Source organism: Thermobia domestica, chromosome 16 (assembly GCF_964235325.1).
Source record: "Thermobia domestica chromosome 16, izTheDome1.hap1.1, whole genome shotgun sequence".
NCBI lineage: Eukaryota > Metazoa > Arthropoda > Insecta > Zygentoma > Lepismatidae > Thermobia > Thermobia domestica.
This window is the reverse complement of record NC_137469.1, coordinates 122,275,757-122,293,584: the sequence shown is the minus strand read 5'-3', so window position 1 is coordinate 122,293,584 and position 17,828 is coordinate 122,275,757. Positions and strand designations below refer to the sequence as shown.

At 37.8% G+C, this 17,828-nt stretch overlaps 1 protein-coding gene across 1 annotated transcript; it reads right to left on the bottom strand.

The window, feature by feature from the left end:
• Positions 1–2,753: 2,753 nt before the first annotated feature.
• LOC145672603 (uncharacterized) lies at positions 2,754–3,650 on the bottom strand. The gene has a single exon (XM_081741764.1). The coding sequence runs from the start codon at positions 3,648–3,650 to the stop codon at positions 2,754–2,756; it is 897 nt and encodes a 298-aa protein (XP_081597890.1).
• Between the last annotated feature and the right edge of the window lie 14,178 nt (positions 3,651–17,828).

Here is a 17,828-nt window from a genome sequence, read left to right as displayed (position 1 = left end):
ATACCAATAATGCGTTTCTTCTTCCGTCGACAACAAAAGAAACAATTGAGGTACTAGCAAAAGCACAAGTGGACCAGGGTTTTCCCTTTTTCCCCGTGCATCACATTATAGGAGGAGGAAAAGTTTATTGCATTATAGAAGGAGTCAACATATGTTTGAAATTTTGGATCCTACAGTCTCCCCAACCAAAGATGAGAATGAATACAAGTCTGTGTTGTCATCTACAGTAGTCTTTTCTTTAATAGCTAATAAAAGAATAGAACTGGAAAATTTGATCTCAGGAGAACACTGGAAACCTACACTATCACTAGAATAGAATGGTTGTTGAGAAGGAATAAAGGCGATGGGGAAAATTACAAGTATAGAGAAAATTCAAGTTACTATACATTCGCGCTTGCGGGGTCAATGCCATATTTGTTTTTTGTCTGTGGCTGTGACAGATCCTTTGGGACATCAAGTTTTATTGCTCGTTGGGCGTAGGAAAACATAGATGCTTTCCTCTATCGATCGTAGCCACATAGGGGCTGGCGTTAAATTGACAATACACCATTTCGGTTAATTTGGATTTTGAAACAATCGAAGAGTTACATAGGTTCCATTTGGCTTTAAAGAAAAAGAAAAGAAATAGGCAGGGCCAGGACTTTAGAGTTGTTCCCAGCAAGTTAGATGTGGATGAGCTCTCTAGTGTTCTCTCGTGTTGAGTTGATGGTAGCTGTGCTTTCGTTCTTTCGCGGAGTGCATTTTACACCGGTGTAGACCGAATACTTACTTCTATCGATCAATATTCTGGTAGTTTTTTTTTTTTTATTATTATTATTATTTATTTTATGAAATCATAAACCTATGCGTGTGTATTATATTTGAACATTAAGAAAGCTGTGAAAATAATACCGATATCAACGACAGAATATGAACGTGGGTTTAGTGCTATGAATCAAACATTTAAGAATCTGAGGAATCCTATGCAGATTGTAACAACTTAACAGTCTCCTTTTTGTATCTATAAGTTGTCCACCTTTGCGTTTCTTTAATGCCGAAAAATATGCAACAATGTGGAATAAATTGAAGCGTCACAGTGCTACAGACAATCCTACCGGGAAAGCAAGAAATGTCGAAGAATGTTCACATGCATCTCGCCTTTTCAACTAAAACGTAAGTAATGTTTTTCTTTTAAAAAAGACAACTTTAATTAGTTGTATGTACGTACTTTTTGTATTACTCTATCTTTACTACATTTTCTGTTATTGTTTTGTTACTTTTGATAATTGAATGTTTTGTTTAGCTAGATTTTGAATTTGAACATAAAATATTACTCTGATTAGTGGAGGCTCCAAGAAATATTTTTGGCCATCTCACAACTTTGAAGCCCCTAATGTATATGCAAATGCACTACACATTGTGATCCACCTATCCCCCCCCCCACTGGTAAATTAACAGATCGAACCCTGTTGAAATTTCAAGAATTAATAATAATATGTTAATTCTACATTTTCTCAGTTAAATTCTTCATTTTTTAATTATTATTATTTATTTACATATTTCAATCGAAACAACCTTCGTATAGAATTCTCTAACCGGTACTGTTTACCCTCTGCATATCTAAAATATGTTCATATCAAATAGTATAAAAGAAAGTTTCTCATAGCAATGTCATACACTTTTTCTAGAATTAAAAATGAAGTAAAGTTTTACTGTTCAAATTTGATGCATCCAGTCGCTTGGAATTCCATGGCATTCAACAGATAATCCTGCTTCAACAATGTTAAAATGTTATCTTGGACGACTTCCGTTATAAACATTGGACCATGGTTGAATTCTTGATTTTGGAGAGGGGCCGCGGTGGCTCAGTTGTAGAGCGTTCACCTCTGGAGAAATCGTTTAAGGACTTTCCTTTAGCTTTAAAACAAAGGAATAGGTATGAATAATGTCCACATAGGGACGATTTCACACTTTGAATTTGTTTATTATGAAATGTATAAGAAAGTGAATTTCTACACAGAAACTGAATATGTTGCATTACATATGGAGGAAATCCAAATGTATCAAAACAGTGGGCACGTCTATCAGTATTAATATATAAGGATACCCAATTGGTACCGATTTTACTAATCTCTGTTTCACCTTATGAAGAATATAAAACGGAAATGACGTTCAACGAGCGCGACGTTGCCACTTATAATGAGTATGAGGAGGCCGATTTGAGAGAGAGAGAGAGAGGAAAAAAAACAAACCAAACAGCGCAGCGGTAAGCGACTCAATAATAATAATAATAATAATAATAATAAAAATAATAATAAAAGAAGAAGAAGAAGTGTAAGTACTTACCATACGTAATTTACTCTCGGAGGCAAGAAACACCCAAATCGTCTTCATCCAGGTCCATGTCCTGATCTTCATTGAAAATGTTGGCTGCTTCTTCGTCACTTTCACTTTTTGAATCACTATTTAAATCTATAATGAGTCTGTCATGTACAATTTCGATCAGTCCATCTGCATCCCACATTTCTTTCTCAATTTTTTTAATGTGTTCAAAATAGTTTTTACAGTCTTCTGAACTAATTTTTTTATCCCTTCCTCGAGCAAAATCTGAACGTCTGAACGTCAGACAATTTAAATGTTTTATTTTCTGAAGCAACATGGCCCTTCACTTTACTCCACACAAGTTCAATAGGAGAGAGTTCACAATGATAAGGGGGCAGACGAAGTACTTCATGTCCGGCTTCCTTTGCAATACGGTCTATTCTGTAGGAGACTTATATATTAGAAGCAACCTTATTTAACATTTCTATTACTTCAAATTTGTTCCAGTTTGAATCACATTCAACACCTTTAGTTTTTAACCACTTCACAATTTCGTTTTTACTACATGATTTCTTTGGGATTTTTTCGTCCTTTATTGAGTGTGTGGGAGCATTGTCAATTACAATCACGGAATTTGGTGGTCCATTCGGAAGGAGTTTTTCTTGGAAATATTGTTCATATTTTGCTGAATCTAATTCTCCGTGATAATCACCTGTTTTTGTGCCGCGAAAAACGAGGTCAGCTCCAGGAATTAACCCACTCTCAGTCATTGCATGAATAACTATTACCCTCCCCCCCTTTCCAGAAGGTGCCTTGACGCCTGAGGACAAACCTTCTCTCCAAGCTTGGTTAGCTGTTTTGATAGTAGTATCATGCCATGCCTTTGACTTTGTGTGACCAGCTTTGACCCACGTTTCGTCAGTATAAACAATGCACTTACCTTCTTGCCTCCGTTGCTTAATATTCTTCAAATATCGATGCCTCCATGCGATAATGTCCTCTCTCTCAATCAACAGAGATCGGCGCTTACGAGACATAAAGCTGAATCCCATGTCAAGTAGAAGGCGATGCAACGTCGATAATGATAAAGTAGGCAGGTCGTCGTCCTCTGCAATAATGCGATGAATTTTCCGCAAAGAAGAAAGCTCATTGTCCCTATACATTTTATGAATTTTGCGGCGTATTGCTGCTTGGGTAAAAGAGTCATATTTCTCCAGCCTTGTATTTTTATTGTCGCTTGGTCTTTTCTTGCGTGGAGTAGAAACTTTTCCTTTAGTGCGATGGAATTCCTGACGCACTTTCGATATAGTTGTGATTCCCACTAATGTTGCTTCAGAGGTCTTCCTCATTGCTTCTGAAACAGTTTCAATACCCCCCTTCACTGCCTGGTTTCGAAAATATGAATACACGTTTAATAACATTGTTTTCTCACCAGTAGAAAGAGGTTTCCCTTTCTTTCTTTGCTTCTTATAACAATGTGGGAAATTTTCAGTCATTCTCTCTATTAAAAAAAAAAAAAAAAAAAGCACTCTAGCAGTTAAACACAAAATTAACTAATAACAACAATAATAATAAAATAGATAACACACGAAGTAACTATAACAGGAAAAATATACAAAATAAAACAAAACAGAAGATACGCGCACCAAAAATTCACTGAACTAGCACAGATCAAAATGAATCAAAACTGTCATGCGTAGCGCTTCCGACGACCAGCGACGTGGCAACAACTGAGCTCATGTTGCCAAACTTACCCTATCGTAAGAAGTTTAACTGATAAAGAATGAGTTTGCATACCTCTATTGTTATTCTAACAATCAGTCTTACTTTCTTTGTTTATCTGCTGCAAAAGTTTCTACATTTTAAAAAGTTTTTCGATATTCTGATATTTAAGTGAGAGTAAATTTGACAATCTTACTTGCGTCATGCTTTTTCTTTTGTCATCGTCTACAGTTAGGGTTGCAAGTACTTATATTATTGTGCTAGCTGAACGTACTAGCTACGCTGGACACTCGAACAATTTATAAACTGCCACGCGAGTCAACTCTACAGTTTAATTTGTTTTTACCACAATCTTCGAAAACATTTTAAATTCTGTCACTAACTGAATTCACCAAAACCATTTTTGGTTTTAAACCGGCTCGTTTTTCTACTAATAAATCAGCAAACCTAACACTTTTAATAAACATGTGATACCAGGGCCGTAGCTTGTGAAGGGGGGCAGGAGGGGCAACTGCCCTCCCAGGGAAGCTCCCCGCCATTTGAAGGGGGCCCATTTTAAGACAAAATTTTCTTACTAGATATACAATATGAACATGAAATTGTAAATGAAGCATCAAACAAGTTCACTACATTACATAAACAAAACAGCACACAAAAGATAAATAAAAAAAGTCGTGGGCTCATTTCAGTAAAAAAAGGTCTACTATTGGGTGTCCTAGAAATAATATTTATTCGTATAGCTTTGAGATTTGTCAATATTGTCCCCTTAATTAAATTGTCATGTATGGAATGGAGCCAGGGGCGTACTAACGGCCCAGCAGACCTTGCGGTGCGGGAGTACCCTCAGGCTCCGGGGGGGGGCCACAAAGTGTAAGATAAAGATGGAAAGAGGGGGCTCAAGAATTAGAAAAACAATTTTTCTAGGGGGCCCAAATACGCGTATTAATGATTGCCCCCCCCCCACACACACACAAAAAAAGTCTAAGTTACGGCGCTGTATGATACTGATTGATAGAATTGGATTTGAAGATTGAATTACATTCCTTTTCTATCAAGGAATGTGTAAGAAAATTGAATGTTAGAAGGGTGTAGAATCTGAAGGGAATTATAAACAACTAAAATTACAAGGCTATCTGCTTATTAAAAGAAAAAAGAAAAGAAAAGGCGAATTTCAGCTTTCTAAGTTGAGTGGCTACTGAAATACTCTTTTTTTTTCTTGGTATAGTGTCATAATCAAAGTAATATGATAACAATCTCAATTGGCATTGAGGTCTAATACAAACCGAAAATCTTTTCATTTTGCTTTGCCGTTTGAACATACAGAAAATTGTATTACACACACTATTAAGTTATTTAATTAAAGATACTATTATAAATATCTACATAAAGTGACTTGTGTCATTCACTTCCCACTTGTTCCACGAATAGAGGCAACCGTAACCTTGTTGTACGAGACTATATGCACATGTTTTTAATCTTTTCTGACAGAAAAGTGCACTTTTTGCTACTGGCTACACTGGTTTGACGCGTCTGATGTATTTCCGTTTTATATTCTTCATAAGGTGAAACAGAGAATAGCTGGATCGGTATTTATGATGATAGCTGCAGGTAGTGGAACATGCGTTGGTAATTCGTTCGCTGCAAATACACCAAAGTAATGATTTTGAAATAAAGAATTTGTTTTAAGTGCATGGATTAAATCTAATGTAGAGGAAACCATGTATAAAAATGCAGACATGTACATATATGTTGTGGTATTTAAATAGTAATAATAACGTACCTTCAAAAATCCATAATGATGTTTCTCTGGTGATCCACTTTTAAGAGAGATTGGAACTCGCCTTGAGTGATGCATGAGACAGGTGTTGGTAGAGGATTCTTAAAATGAACTTTCACCAAATGCTAATCCATCAGGCTTAACGATTTGAGCTTCAATGTAAAGGAGAGTATGTGGAAGATCTATGTATTCATCACTTGTTCCTGGGATGACAAATTCTATAGGTGCATTATCAGTTAGTGAACTGATTGTTTTATATGTAAAAACATGATTATCTACTATACTGGTTTCCGTTGGTTTTGTAGAAAAAATATCTAATTCACTTATTACACACTCGCTTATCCTCCCACTTTTCATTCCACCATTTCCTTCATTGCCTATCGTCACCGTCGTCTTCATCCTCCCCGCATAATCGTGGGACGGAAAATTTAAAGATTTCATTTTTTTTACTAATAAAAATGAAACTATTATGTCGGCGGAGGATCTTCGCCTCGGTCCCCCGGACCCGGACAAAATCTAAAACGACGCTGCTTTTAACAACAAATCTATATAGTTACGATAGCACATTGCTAGAGCGCTTAAATTTGGTTTCAAGAGTAGAAGGTATGATCCCATGCCATAAGAGTTCATGGACGACATTGATATATATGGAGACAGAAAGGAATGATTTACATATATACGCTTAGAATTGGAGAAAAAATGATCGGACAGCATCCGTATTATGATGAAAATTGTGACTGTGTGAAACAGAAGAAGGAAAGGTTCCGAACTGCGAGGACCACATTAGGCAGTTGAATTAAGATGGAGAATTCTTTTTAGAACATCAGATGATTACGAAAGGAGACAAAGATCTTAAGATCTGGAGAATTAAGAGTTTAAAAAATCTTTAGCTTCCGAGCGGGGTTTCGAACCACGAACCATCTAGTTTTATCAATCCATGACTTTATCCACTCAGCCACGGAGAACTCTACGTAGCCTGTCACACTTTTCCTTTACCTACTAGATTGGGATATTCCAAACGTTGAATCAGTGGATGCGGCGCCGTTCAGATGGAACGCAGACCTCTTCTAGCTGTTATAGAGTGTATAATGAACTTCCTCTTGTTCAGGAACGCTTTTTTAAGTCAACAAACACCGTGTGCGTGGGTTTTCTCGGGGTTCTCCCGTTTCCTCCCACTTTCTTCATTGCACCATTTCATTCATTACTCATCATCACCGTCTCCTTTAGTTTAACCGGCATACCCTGCGACGTAAAACTCAAAGATTTCATTTCATTTACTTTTTAAGTCAGTTAAATTTATTCTTATTGTCTTGATTAAGTTATACTTGATAGAACTATATGATAAAATAGTGCCAAATACTTTGCGTCGTTGTTTGTTACATGAATGTTTAATGTAAGGGATTCCTACTTGGATGGTCTTAGGTTCAAATCCCGACCATTCTTATAGACTTTTCTTCTAGCCACGCTCATACTGTTCAATCGAGAAACTCAATTTTGAAGTAAATGTAGTCACAGCTAGTTTAAGACAATATTATATTCAAATATGATATTTGTTACTATATGCTTTTCTTTAACTTGCGATGTTTCAACTTTGATATTAAATCCTACTAGCTTAATGTAATTCATTTCCTAGGGCATATCATGCTGAATATTTGCACAACGGCGACAGTCGAGCGGTAATGAAAAACCCATATATAATACGAGAAAATGTAATACTGTAATAAGAGAAAATGTTCATATGGACCCATGGCGAAAAGGGCGTAGTTTCAGAGCTAGGACTGTCCAAAATCGCGAAAACCCAAAATTTAATACGCCCTATTTCGAATTCCAGAAACTATGGATGGTGGTCGTTATCAGCGTAAAGGAAGTCACGCATGCGCAATTCAAAAATGAATATTTCATTAATTTTCAGTGGGTGTACAGACTATTCCATACAGGGTGATATTCCCAGACATGCCATCAACCGAGTTTTAAGATATGATCTGACTTTATAGTTGATCCAAAGTAGGCAAACGATAAACCTTGATATCAGTGAACACAATCCTTTGGCGCGATGTCGGAAGTGTTAAGAATCGTCAGCAGCAAAATACCGTGACGAAATACATCACATCACACATTATTCCGAACAAAACAAAAAACATGGAGCTGGCGGTTCCTAACACTTCCGACTTCCATTTGAAGCATTCGAGGTCCATTTTTGTGAAGGCTTTTCTTCTGCCTACTTTGGACCCTCCTTGAAATCAGAGTATATGTGAAAATTCAATTGAGAGCATATCTGAGAATTACACCCTGTAACAAATACAATGTAAACCTATTGAAAATTGGCGAAATGTGCAGTTTTGGATTTGTATCCGTGGCTTCCTTTACGCTGATAAGAACCACCATTCACAGTTTCTGGAATTAGAAATAGGGCCTACTATTTTTTTTTTATTTTTTTTATTTTTTTTATTTATTTATTTATTTATTTTTTTTTTTTTTTTGCGATCTTGGACAGCCCTAGCTCTGAAACTATGCATATTTAGCCATAGGTGCATATGACACTTTTATTTTTATGTGAAGAATTACCTCTTACAGTTTGTCGGTATAGTTCATTAATACCCTGTATACAGGGTGTTTCAAAACAATACCGACGTTTGGGAGGTGATTCTTGACACCAAAATAAGACAAAAAGTATAGACCAACTTGGGTGCACAAATGCTTCCTTTCGGAGTTATAGGCTGCCAAAAACATGAAAAAAATAATATTAAAGGTTCATAGCTCCAATACTATGGGACCCACTGTAGTAGGGTCAATACTTTCTTTTGGAACTAATATGTGCCCTATCCAGATATCCAAGTTCCAGATTCCTGTGGTACTTTCGCAACAATTTTTATAGACGTAGTTGTTGAGTACTTCAAATTATATGCCCGTAGCCAAACTCCGTCTACAAAAATTGCTGCGTGAGTACCTTAGGGTTCTGAAATATGTGTTTTTGAATAGCGCATATATTAGTTCCTAAGTGAAATCTTAACCCGACTGCAGTATGTCCCATACTATTGGAGCTATGGATCTTTAAGCTTCATTTTTTATGTTTTCGGCAGCCTATAACTCCGAAAGGAAGCTATTGTGCACCCAGGTTGGTCTACTTTTTGCCTTATCTTGGTGTTAGGAATCACCTCCCAAACGTTGCCGGTGTTGTTTTGAAACACCCTATATATATATATATATATATATATATATATATATATATATATATATATATATATATATATATACAGGGTGATTCAAAATAAGTGTTACAAGCCAATATCTCGCGAACTATACATCATATAAGAAAAATATTAAGAGACAATGTACAATACAGAGGGGCCTCAGAAATGAGTCAAACATTAGGTTTCCCCCGCCCCCCATTTTGGGGGGAGGGGGTGAACGTGAAATTTTCAAACGGGAACATAGGTCGAGTTATACCTCGTTCGAAAGAGATTGAAAAATTGAACAATTTTTGTAGGAAACAATTTTTGATGTGGGGCACCGTTTTCAAGATATACCCCAAAATTGGTCCTGTATCCGATAATATTTCCAGTACTTATAAATCAGAAACGGCTAAGTAGAAAAACATGAAACAAAAAATGAAAAAGGTAAACGTCATAGGCAACGTGGAATGATGGTGTTGTGGTGCCCCAGGGCCCGATCATGGGGCCTCGGGACCAAATTTAAAATTTCAAATCTGAATATAGGTCGAGTGATACCTTGTTTGATAGATTATGGAAAACCAAATAGCTTATTAAAAAAATACTTTGATTTCGGGCAAGCCTGTTTCAAAATGGTTCCACATTCAGATAGAAAGTGCAGTGTTCAAACTGAGTGTTACATGCCAATATCCCGCGAATTATTGCATCAAATAAAAAGTGTTAAGAGTCAATGTACAATACAAACAGGCCCAAAAATATGTCGAACACGAGGTTCCATCATCATACTGTAAGTGAATAACAAGTAAAATGTTCGGGGGCAAAATCGACCTATAAGTGTTAACGTAATAATAATAATAATAATAAGAAGAAGAAGGATACTACTACGAAAAGTAATAATAAAACTAGTAATAATAATAATAATATGAATGAAAATAATAAGACAATGAATAATACTAATACGTATGCGCAAAGAGACGTCGTTTCTCAATCACTACAATCCTATGAGAAAGGGATAGGAAGGTACCTATTAGGCCCTACTTGTAGGCAACATCTCAACATGTGCCCAGTTAGAGTAAGAAAAGCCCGTCAACGTCATTGCCTGGGGAATGGAACCGATGGCCTTCGTAACATAGTACAACGATAACGTTGTATATTGCATTAACAATCTGTACCATCTTATAAAAATAAAATAAAATAAAATAAAAAGATCAAAGGCGATTTATTTGAGCCGTTTTATACAAAGAAAAGAAAGTTGCAAAGAAATATCTTTAGATTATTTTTGATCGTCAACTATTAATGTAATCGCTATGGAAACGTAATAAATGTAAGTGTGCAGACATCTTGTTAAATATGCCAATGTGGAATATAAACGCTTCTCAAGATTAAGTATTAAAACCAATTTAAGAAAATTGTAAATTGTGTTTGTCACGTAGTTTAAGAACCGGGATACAATCTAGATGCTACGTAGAAATAAATGTAGTAAAATTATTGGTGTCTCAATTCCAGAAAATAGACATTTTAACGTATTATAATTTGGTGCCGGAAACCCGAAAATAGACATTAGAAACATAGCAATAGCTAGTACTCTACCTCCTTAATAATGGTTGAGTTGAGTTGATTTTAGTTTAGCGTCCCTTCCAGCAGCGAGGCTATATGAGACGTGGACCTACTGATTAACGTGGAATCCGAACCACATGAGCTCCCTCCGGGAATCGAACTCCTTAATAATGGCTGGTATACACAAGTGTCAATAGAGCCGATCACACAGGGGACGGGGAATGTGATTTTCATTGTTCTACTGAGAACATTTGACTGTACCTGTGTGTCGTTTGTTCATGCAGTCTGAATTGTATGGTATTATTTTTTTCTTGTTGAGTAGTAGTGTTCAGCGTAAAATTATCATTGATGTTACATTGCCTAGCTGTTAGTGATAGTGTTAGTGATTTAAAGGGAAATGGCAGTGTGGATATTGTAGGTAGGGGCTGTAGTTGTGTGTTGAACGGTTCAAAAGCGTAGAAAGAACGGGATATCAACTTTGGTGATAAGTTTTCCGTACAAGGAAACGAACACTATCGCATTAATATTATTAGTTTGGGTAGCGTTTGAATAGAGCAATGGCGGTGTTTGATCATTGTGTAGATATGCTGCTGGTGTTGGGCGAATGTAGAAGAAACTATCGTAACGCGGCACTAATGTATGCAATGCGCTATCCCCAACGCCAACAAACATCTCACATGGCATTTCTGCGATTGGAGAGACGTTTGCGGCAACATGGTAGTCTTGTCCGGGGACGAGATAGGGGTCGTTACCGCTCTGCAACCAATGAAGAACGTGCAACAGGAATATTGGCAGCAGTGCATGTAGACCCACATTTTACCACCAGACACCTCGCTCAGGCCAGCGGATAGAGATGCGCACGAGACGAGTCGAGACAGGATTTTCCTGACAAAATTCGAGTCGAGACACGGCTCTTCCAGTAGAGCAATATACAGTTTTCGAGTCGAGACATCAGTTTTACAGCACATTTTCGAGACGAGTCAGCCACAAATGTTGTCTCGTGCGCATCCCTACCAGTGGAGTTAGCCAAAGATCTGTAGTGCGTATTTTGCACGAGTACATGTTTCATCCGTATCATATCATCTTACATCAGGAACTATCTGGCAATGATTTTCATGCTAGATTGCAATTTTGTCTATGGTTGGAAGGTATGGAAAACAGACAGCGCAACTTCATATTCACCATCTTGTTTAGCGATGAAGACACATCATTACAAACACAGGACACGTAAACCGACATAATATGCATTATTGGGCTAGGGAAAATCCACTATGGCAGAGACAAGTTGCTCATCAGCATCGGTGGTCTCTTAATGTATGGTGTGGCATCCTTGGTAACCATATCATTGGGCAAGATTTTTTTGATGGACGTCTTACTGGTGATAACTATGCCGCATTTATCAGTGTTGTACTATACCCGGAGTTGTTAGAGAATATTCCTTTCGCTGAACGTATAAGAATGTGGTATCAACATGATGATGCTCCAGCACACAACGCATGCCAGGTCAGAGCCTTATTGGACCACCGTATGGCGAATAAATGGATTGGGCGTCGAGGTCCTATTCACTGGCCTCCACGATCTCCTGACCTAACCCCACTTGATTTTTTCCTCTGGGGTTATGTTAAGCATTGGGTAATGTCCAACGTACCAACAACTACTGATAATATGAAGTCGCGTATCCAAGGTGTGTGTGCATCTATCACTCCAGAGATGCTACATGATGTACGAACATCCCAATGCCGCCGCTTACGGAGGTGTGTGGAGCAGGATGGAGGACATATCGAGCATCATTTGTAACATGGTAAGTGTTGAAATTATTTGCTTTACAGTGATTGAAATTACAATTTTTAACATCGCACATACCCGTAGAATTACTAAACGTTATTCTACTACTTTACAGGATATTAGGTTGTGGTAATGCTGTTGTAACAGGCTTGCCTGAAATCAAAAGAACTTTTGTAGTAAGCTGTTTGGTATTTCACGCTCTATCAAAGAGGTATCACTCGCCCTATGTTGTGATTTGAAAATTCCATGTACACCCTTCCATACAAAAGCGGGGCGAGGGAACTTTAACACAAATTTCAGGCTTTCTGTATTTTACATTGACTCTTAACACTTTTCTTATTTGATGCGTAGTTCGCTTGATCTATCAAACAAGGTATCACTCAACCTACAGGTATATTCCCATTTGAAATTTTGAAATTGGTCCCGGGGCCCCATGATTAGGACCCTGGGGACACCACGACAACATCATTCCACATTGCCTATGATGTTTTCGTTTTTCATTTTTTGTTTAATCGTTTCCTACTCATACGTTTCCAATTTATAAGTACTGGAAATTTTGTCGGATACAGGACCATTTTTGGGGCCCATCTTGAAAACGGTGCCCCATATCAAAAATTGTTTCCTACAAAAATTGTTCAATTTTTCAATCTCTTTCGAACGAGATATCACTCGACCTGTGTTCCTATTTGAAAATTTCACGTTCACCCCCTCCCCCCAAAATGGGGGGCGGGGGAACCTAATGTTCGACTCATTTCTTAGGCCCCTCTGTATTGTACATTGTCTCTTAATATTTTTCTTATATGATGTATAGTTTGCGATATATTGGCTTGTGACACTTATTTATAAGTACTGGAAATTTTATCGGATACAGGACCAATTTTGGGGTCTATCTTGAAAACGGTGCCCCATATCAAAAATTGTTTCCTACAAAAAATATTCAATTTTTCAATCTCTTTCGAACGAGATATCACTCGACCTATGATCCCATTTGAAAATTTCACATTCAGCCCCCCACCCCCAATATGGGGGGCGGGGGAAACCTAATGTTTGACTCATTTCTGAGGCTCCTCTGTATTGTACATTGTCTCAAAATATTTTTCTTATATGATGTATAGTTCGCGAGATATTGGCTTGTAACACTTATTTATAAGTACTGGAAATTTTATCGGATACAGGACCATTTTTGCGGCCCATCTTGAAAACGGTGCCCCATATCAAAAATTGTTTCCTACAAAAATTGTTCAATTTTTAAATCTCTTTCGAACGAGGTATAACTCGACCTATGTTCCCGTTTGAAAATTTCACGTTCACCCCCCCAAATGGGGGGGGGGGCGGGGGAAACCTAATGTTTGACTCATTTCTTAGGCCCCTCTGTATTGTACAGTCTCTTAATATTTTTCTTATATGATGTATAGTTCGCGAGATATTGGCTTGTAACACTTATTTTGAATCATCCTGTATATATATATATATAGGAAGTTCGACTCAGAAAAAAATTACAATAAACCGTACGATGCAACATGGCCCTTCAGATGAGTGCTTTTCATTTGTTTTTAGCCCTGCATAAGTGAAAAATAGCTTTATGAATATATTTTTCCTTTTAAGTGTGGTTGTTTAAATACTTGTCCTTCAACTTTAGTTTGTAATAATTTTCTACCTCTTACTTATAATTACATATATTTTGTATTTACAGAGGTTGTTCAGCCTACGTTTGGCCGAGTTCTTTCCTTCCCCTTCCCGGGCATAATGGACTCACCCGACCTGTCTCGTGGCGTCCTGCAGTGTTGTGCAGTGACTTACTGGCAACGGAGTTGTTTTTTTCACGCGGACGATAATAACGCACAAAACAGGACCATTGTTGTGAGTATTGTGTTAAATGTGTTTGTGTGGGTTTCCGCTCTGTGACCAAAATGCCGCCCAAACTAAGCCGGTTTTGGGAAGGCTATGTTGCGGCTCTTTATGACGCCCACTTTAGTGTTTCTCTCATTAGAAAACAGTGCAAGAAGAATGGTTGCAACATCAGTTTAACTGGAATAAAAAAATATTAAAAAGTACAAGGGCAACGAAGCCCCACCATTTGGATCACCAACGAAGTTGCCTAGGAAGCGGGAATGCACCAAGGCCACCTCCACCATGCAGAGGAAACTTCGCAAAATGGCAATGCAAGAAAATCCGCCAACACAAAGGTGTATGGCTAATCGTCTTGACGTGTCTTTGGGGACTGTGAGCCGGACGTTACACCATCAACTCAAGCTGGAAAAAGTCATGAAAGCTCGTGGCCATCTTCTCACGGATGCCCACCAAAAGGAACGAAAGTGTAATGCCCGGAAGCTGTACGAACGGCATCTGGCAAAACAAAGGTGGATGTACGTCGTAACGCTCGATGAAGCATGGATTTACCTTTCTGACTGCGGCAAACCGAGAGCCATCATGTACCGAGAGAAAGGCGCGAAGAACTTCAGAAGGTGGGTCCGTGTCTGTAAAGAATCCTTCCCAAAAGGATTCGGTCGTTACTGGCTACTGTTACCGAGGTAAACTGAAGATTCGTAAAGTGGCGAAGAACTGCAAAATAAATTCGCAGTATTTTCAGGAGCAGATCATGCGGCTGATCTACGAGCATGAGATTCCAACAATGTACGGAAATTACGCCAGTCTGGTGCGCATTCACATGGACAAGGCCTCATCACATTACTTACGATCGTTCCTCGTATTCTACAGGGAGATGGAGGAGGCAAGTGGTATACAGGTGATACCTTTCAATGAGGTACCCGTTAAATCTCCAGATTCAAGTCCTATGGACTATTGTTTATTTGGATTGCTGAAGCGGACTTTGGGAAAACGGCGTATGACAACTGCGGAAGGACTTTGGAAAGCTGTGCAAAGGGAATGGAACAAGATTCCCCTCCCAGTTCTTCAGAGAAGCCTATTACAGTGGAAATTACGCGGTCGGGCTATTGTTAGGAACCAATAGAAACACATCGAGCACTTACGGACCTGGCGCCATGTATTCTTCTAAATTTTTAGGTAAGTCGAAATTGGCCAAATGTAGACTGAACAACCTCTGTATATTTTATTCTGTTCTACAATTCTTATATACATGGTATGTCTTATTCGTTTGAAGAGAAGCTTATGACGACTCAGAGCAGCAGAGACACGTAATGTAGGCCCTGGCGGTCCAGAACCCCCTGACCCCCGATATCACTACTTATCTGTAAATTTTACTTATTTTTAGAGATGATGTTAGACATTTTAGTACAGTATGTCCTCATATTGAATTTGGACCCCACGAAAAGCTTTCTATTCCTGAAATAAATTTCTGCCGATGCCCCTGCAAAGCAGTGACGATTTTAGCTAGTGATCAGGGGATAAGGCAACAACAACTCCCCAGAAATCATATCTCTGATAGGTCCGGATGTGACATCAGTATCTGTGCATGACCACTTTTCACTCCCAATATATTGAAACTCATGCCAAAGAATTGTTCGGAAATCTTCATTGGCTTTCCCTCTGACCCCCATGCCAATCGGTCCGACCTTGTACATATACTACATCTGGAATGGTACTATTTATGTCAGTGATCCCGAAAACTATGCATTCGACACAAGTATAGAACATTTTCGATTCTTTTTGCCTGTCACCCTCCCACTCTAATCTCCATGCCAACCAAGGCTTAACTCGTACTTAAGCATAATCAACAGTGTCAGTATTCATCTTTGTGACCCCGGAAACTATGAATTCGACACTATCATTCGTATTTGACTACTTTTACATGTCACCGTCCTTCCTTATTGGGGATGGTTTCAGTGTCTGGTTCCTAACTATGCAGGAATTTCAACCAACTTAAGTATACCTATTAGTGGTAGAGTTTCACCTCTGGTTCATAGGGTCCTGGGTTCAAACCCTGCTCTCGCCAAGTGAACTTTGTGGTGGACAAACACCGTGTACGTGGTTTCTTTCTTCATTTCACCATTTTATTCATTACTCATCATCACCGTCTCCTTTAACTTAGCCGGCATAATCGTGGGACGTAAAACTCAAAAATTTCCTTTCTTTGTCATTTTTAAGTATATCTATAAATTACAATCTGAAAAACAATTGTGCATGTGATCTTTTTAGAAGAGGAATTCGTTGACTACTTTTTCAATACGAATGTGGTGGCTTTTTTTTTTTTTTTTTTTTCGGTTTCCATGCTGAAGATTGCCAAAGAGCTCAACGTCATCTGCACCTTTGTGCTATGAATATAGGTTTTAATGGCGTTTAGTTCACTGAATGCTCGCTTAGATGCTGTTCTCGTCACAGGAAAAGTGAGATACAGTTATAAATGAATAGGGGTCTAAACAAATACGTAACACTACTAGCAATGACAGTTATCTAAGAATAAAACTTTAGCTAATTCATTCTAAGTTGAAATTTCACTCAATCTTTTCCTTTATTACTGTCCGTTAAAGTTGTTGCAGCAAAGAGGTGATAGATGTTTTGAGTAGATTTTACAGTCTACAGTTCCTTTACAACTTACTTTTCTTCTGAGACTGAAGTAGTGTTCATTTTAGACATAGAGAAAAAGGTGTGAAATTATATAGAAACCTACAAAGAGGAATTACGAAACTTAAATGGGCCCCCTTCTACCGTGAGCTTCCCGCACTGCATTCCAGTTAGTTACGACACCGTTCAGGGTGCATGATGCAGTTTTCCTTTTTAGGAACATTTTCTAAGGCAGTAAGAGTTTTTTTTTACTGTTGTGTAAATTGAGTTGTATTGGGTAGAAATTTCTGATAAAGAAGACAATATACTCAAACCCAAATAATCTTTTTCGAAGTTCTCATTGAAAATGAAACAAATTAGCATAAATATGTTACGTTTTTCAAGAGAAAAAGAGCAAAAACGTTATTACATATTCTCATAATGGAGTCATTTGGATGAGTTTTTATAACTTACAAATACTCATGTTACGTCATAGCTTATTAGATTAGGGGTTAGTGAACGGGATTTTTACGCTGGTGTTCCTGAGTTAAAATCTCGTCCATTTTTGTTACTTTTTTCTTCTAGCTACACGTAGTTTATGCATTCCAGATCTTCATGCTTGAAGCAAATATAATAACAGCTAGTGAATTAAATGTAGCTACAAAGTTGAATGTAGTATTAGTTTCAAACTTGTATATTGTACGCTAATGAAAAGCATGTATTAACGTGTCATATTTGAAAATAATGTCAGCTATAATTAATTCACTGGCTGATACTATATTTTATTCAAGCATGAAGATCTGAATACAAAAACTAAATATAACTAAAAGAAAAAAGTAACAAGAATTGATGAAATTCGAACCTAGGACCACGAGGGAAGGAATGCCGTTCACTAAACCCTCATCTGACAAGCCACGACGTGAACATACTCATTTGTAAGTTATAAATTCGCATAAATTTGTAAGTTACATATATTACAGTAAACATGGGATTTTGTTTTTATTACTGTTCGAGTGTCGTCATTGCGCAAACATTCAGCACGATATGACGTAGGA

What these genes read in the sequence shown, in the direction of transcription:
- LOC145672603 (XM_081741764.1), bottom strand. Translation starts at nt 3,650, where the DNA reads ATGAGGAAGACCTCTGAAGCAACATTAGTGGGAATCACAACTATATCG.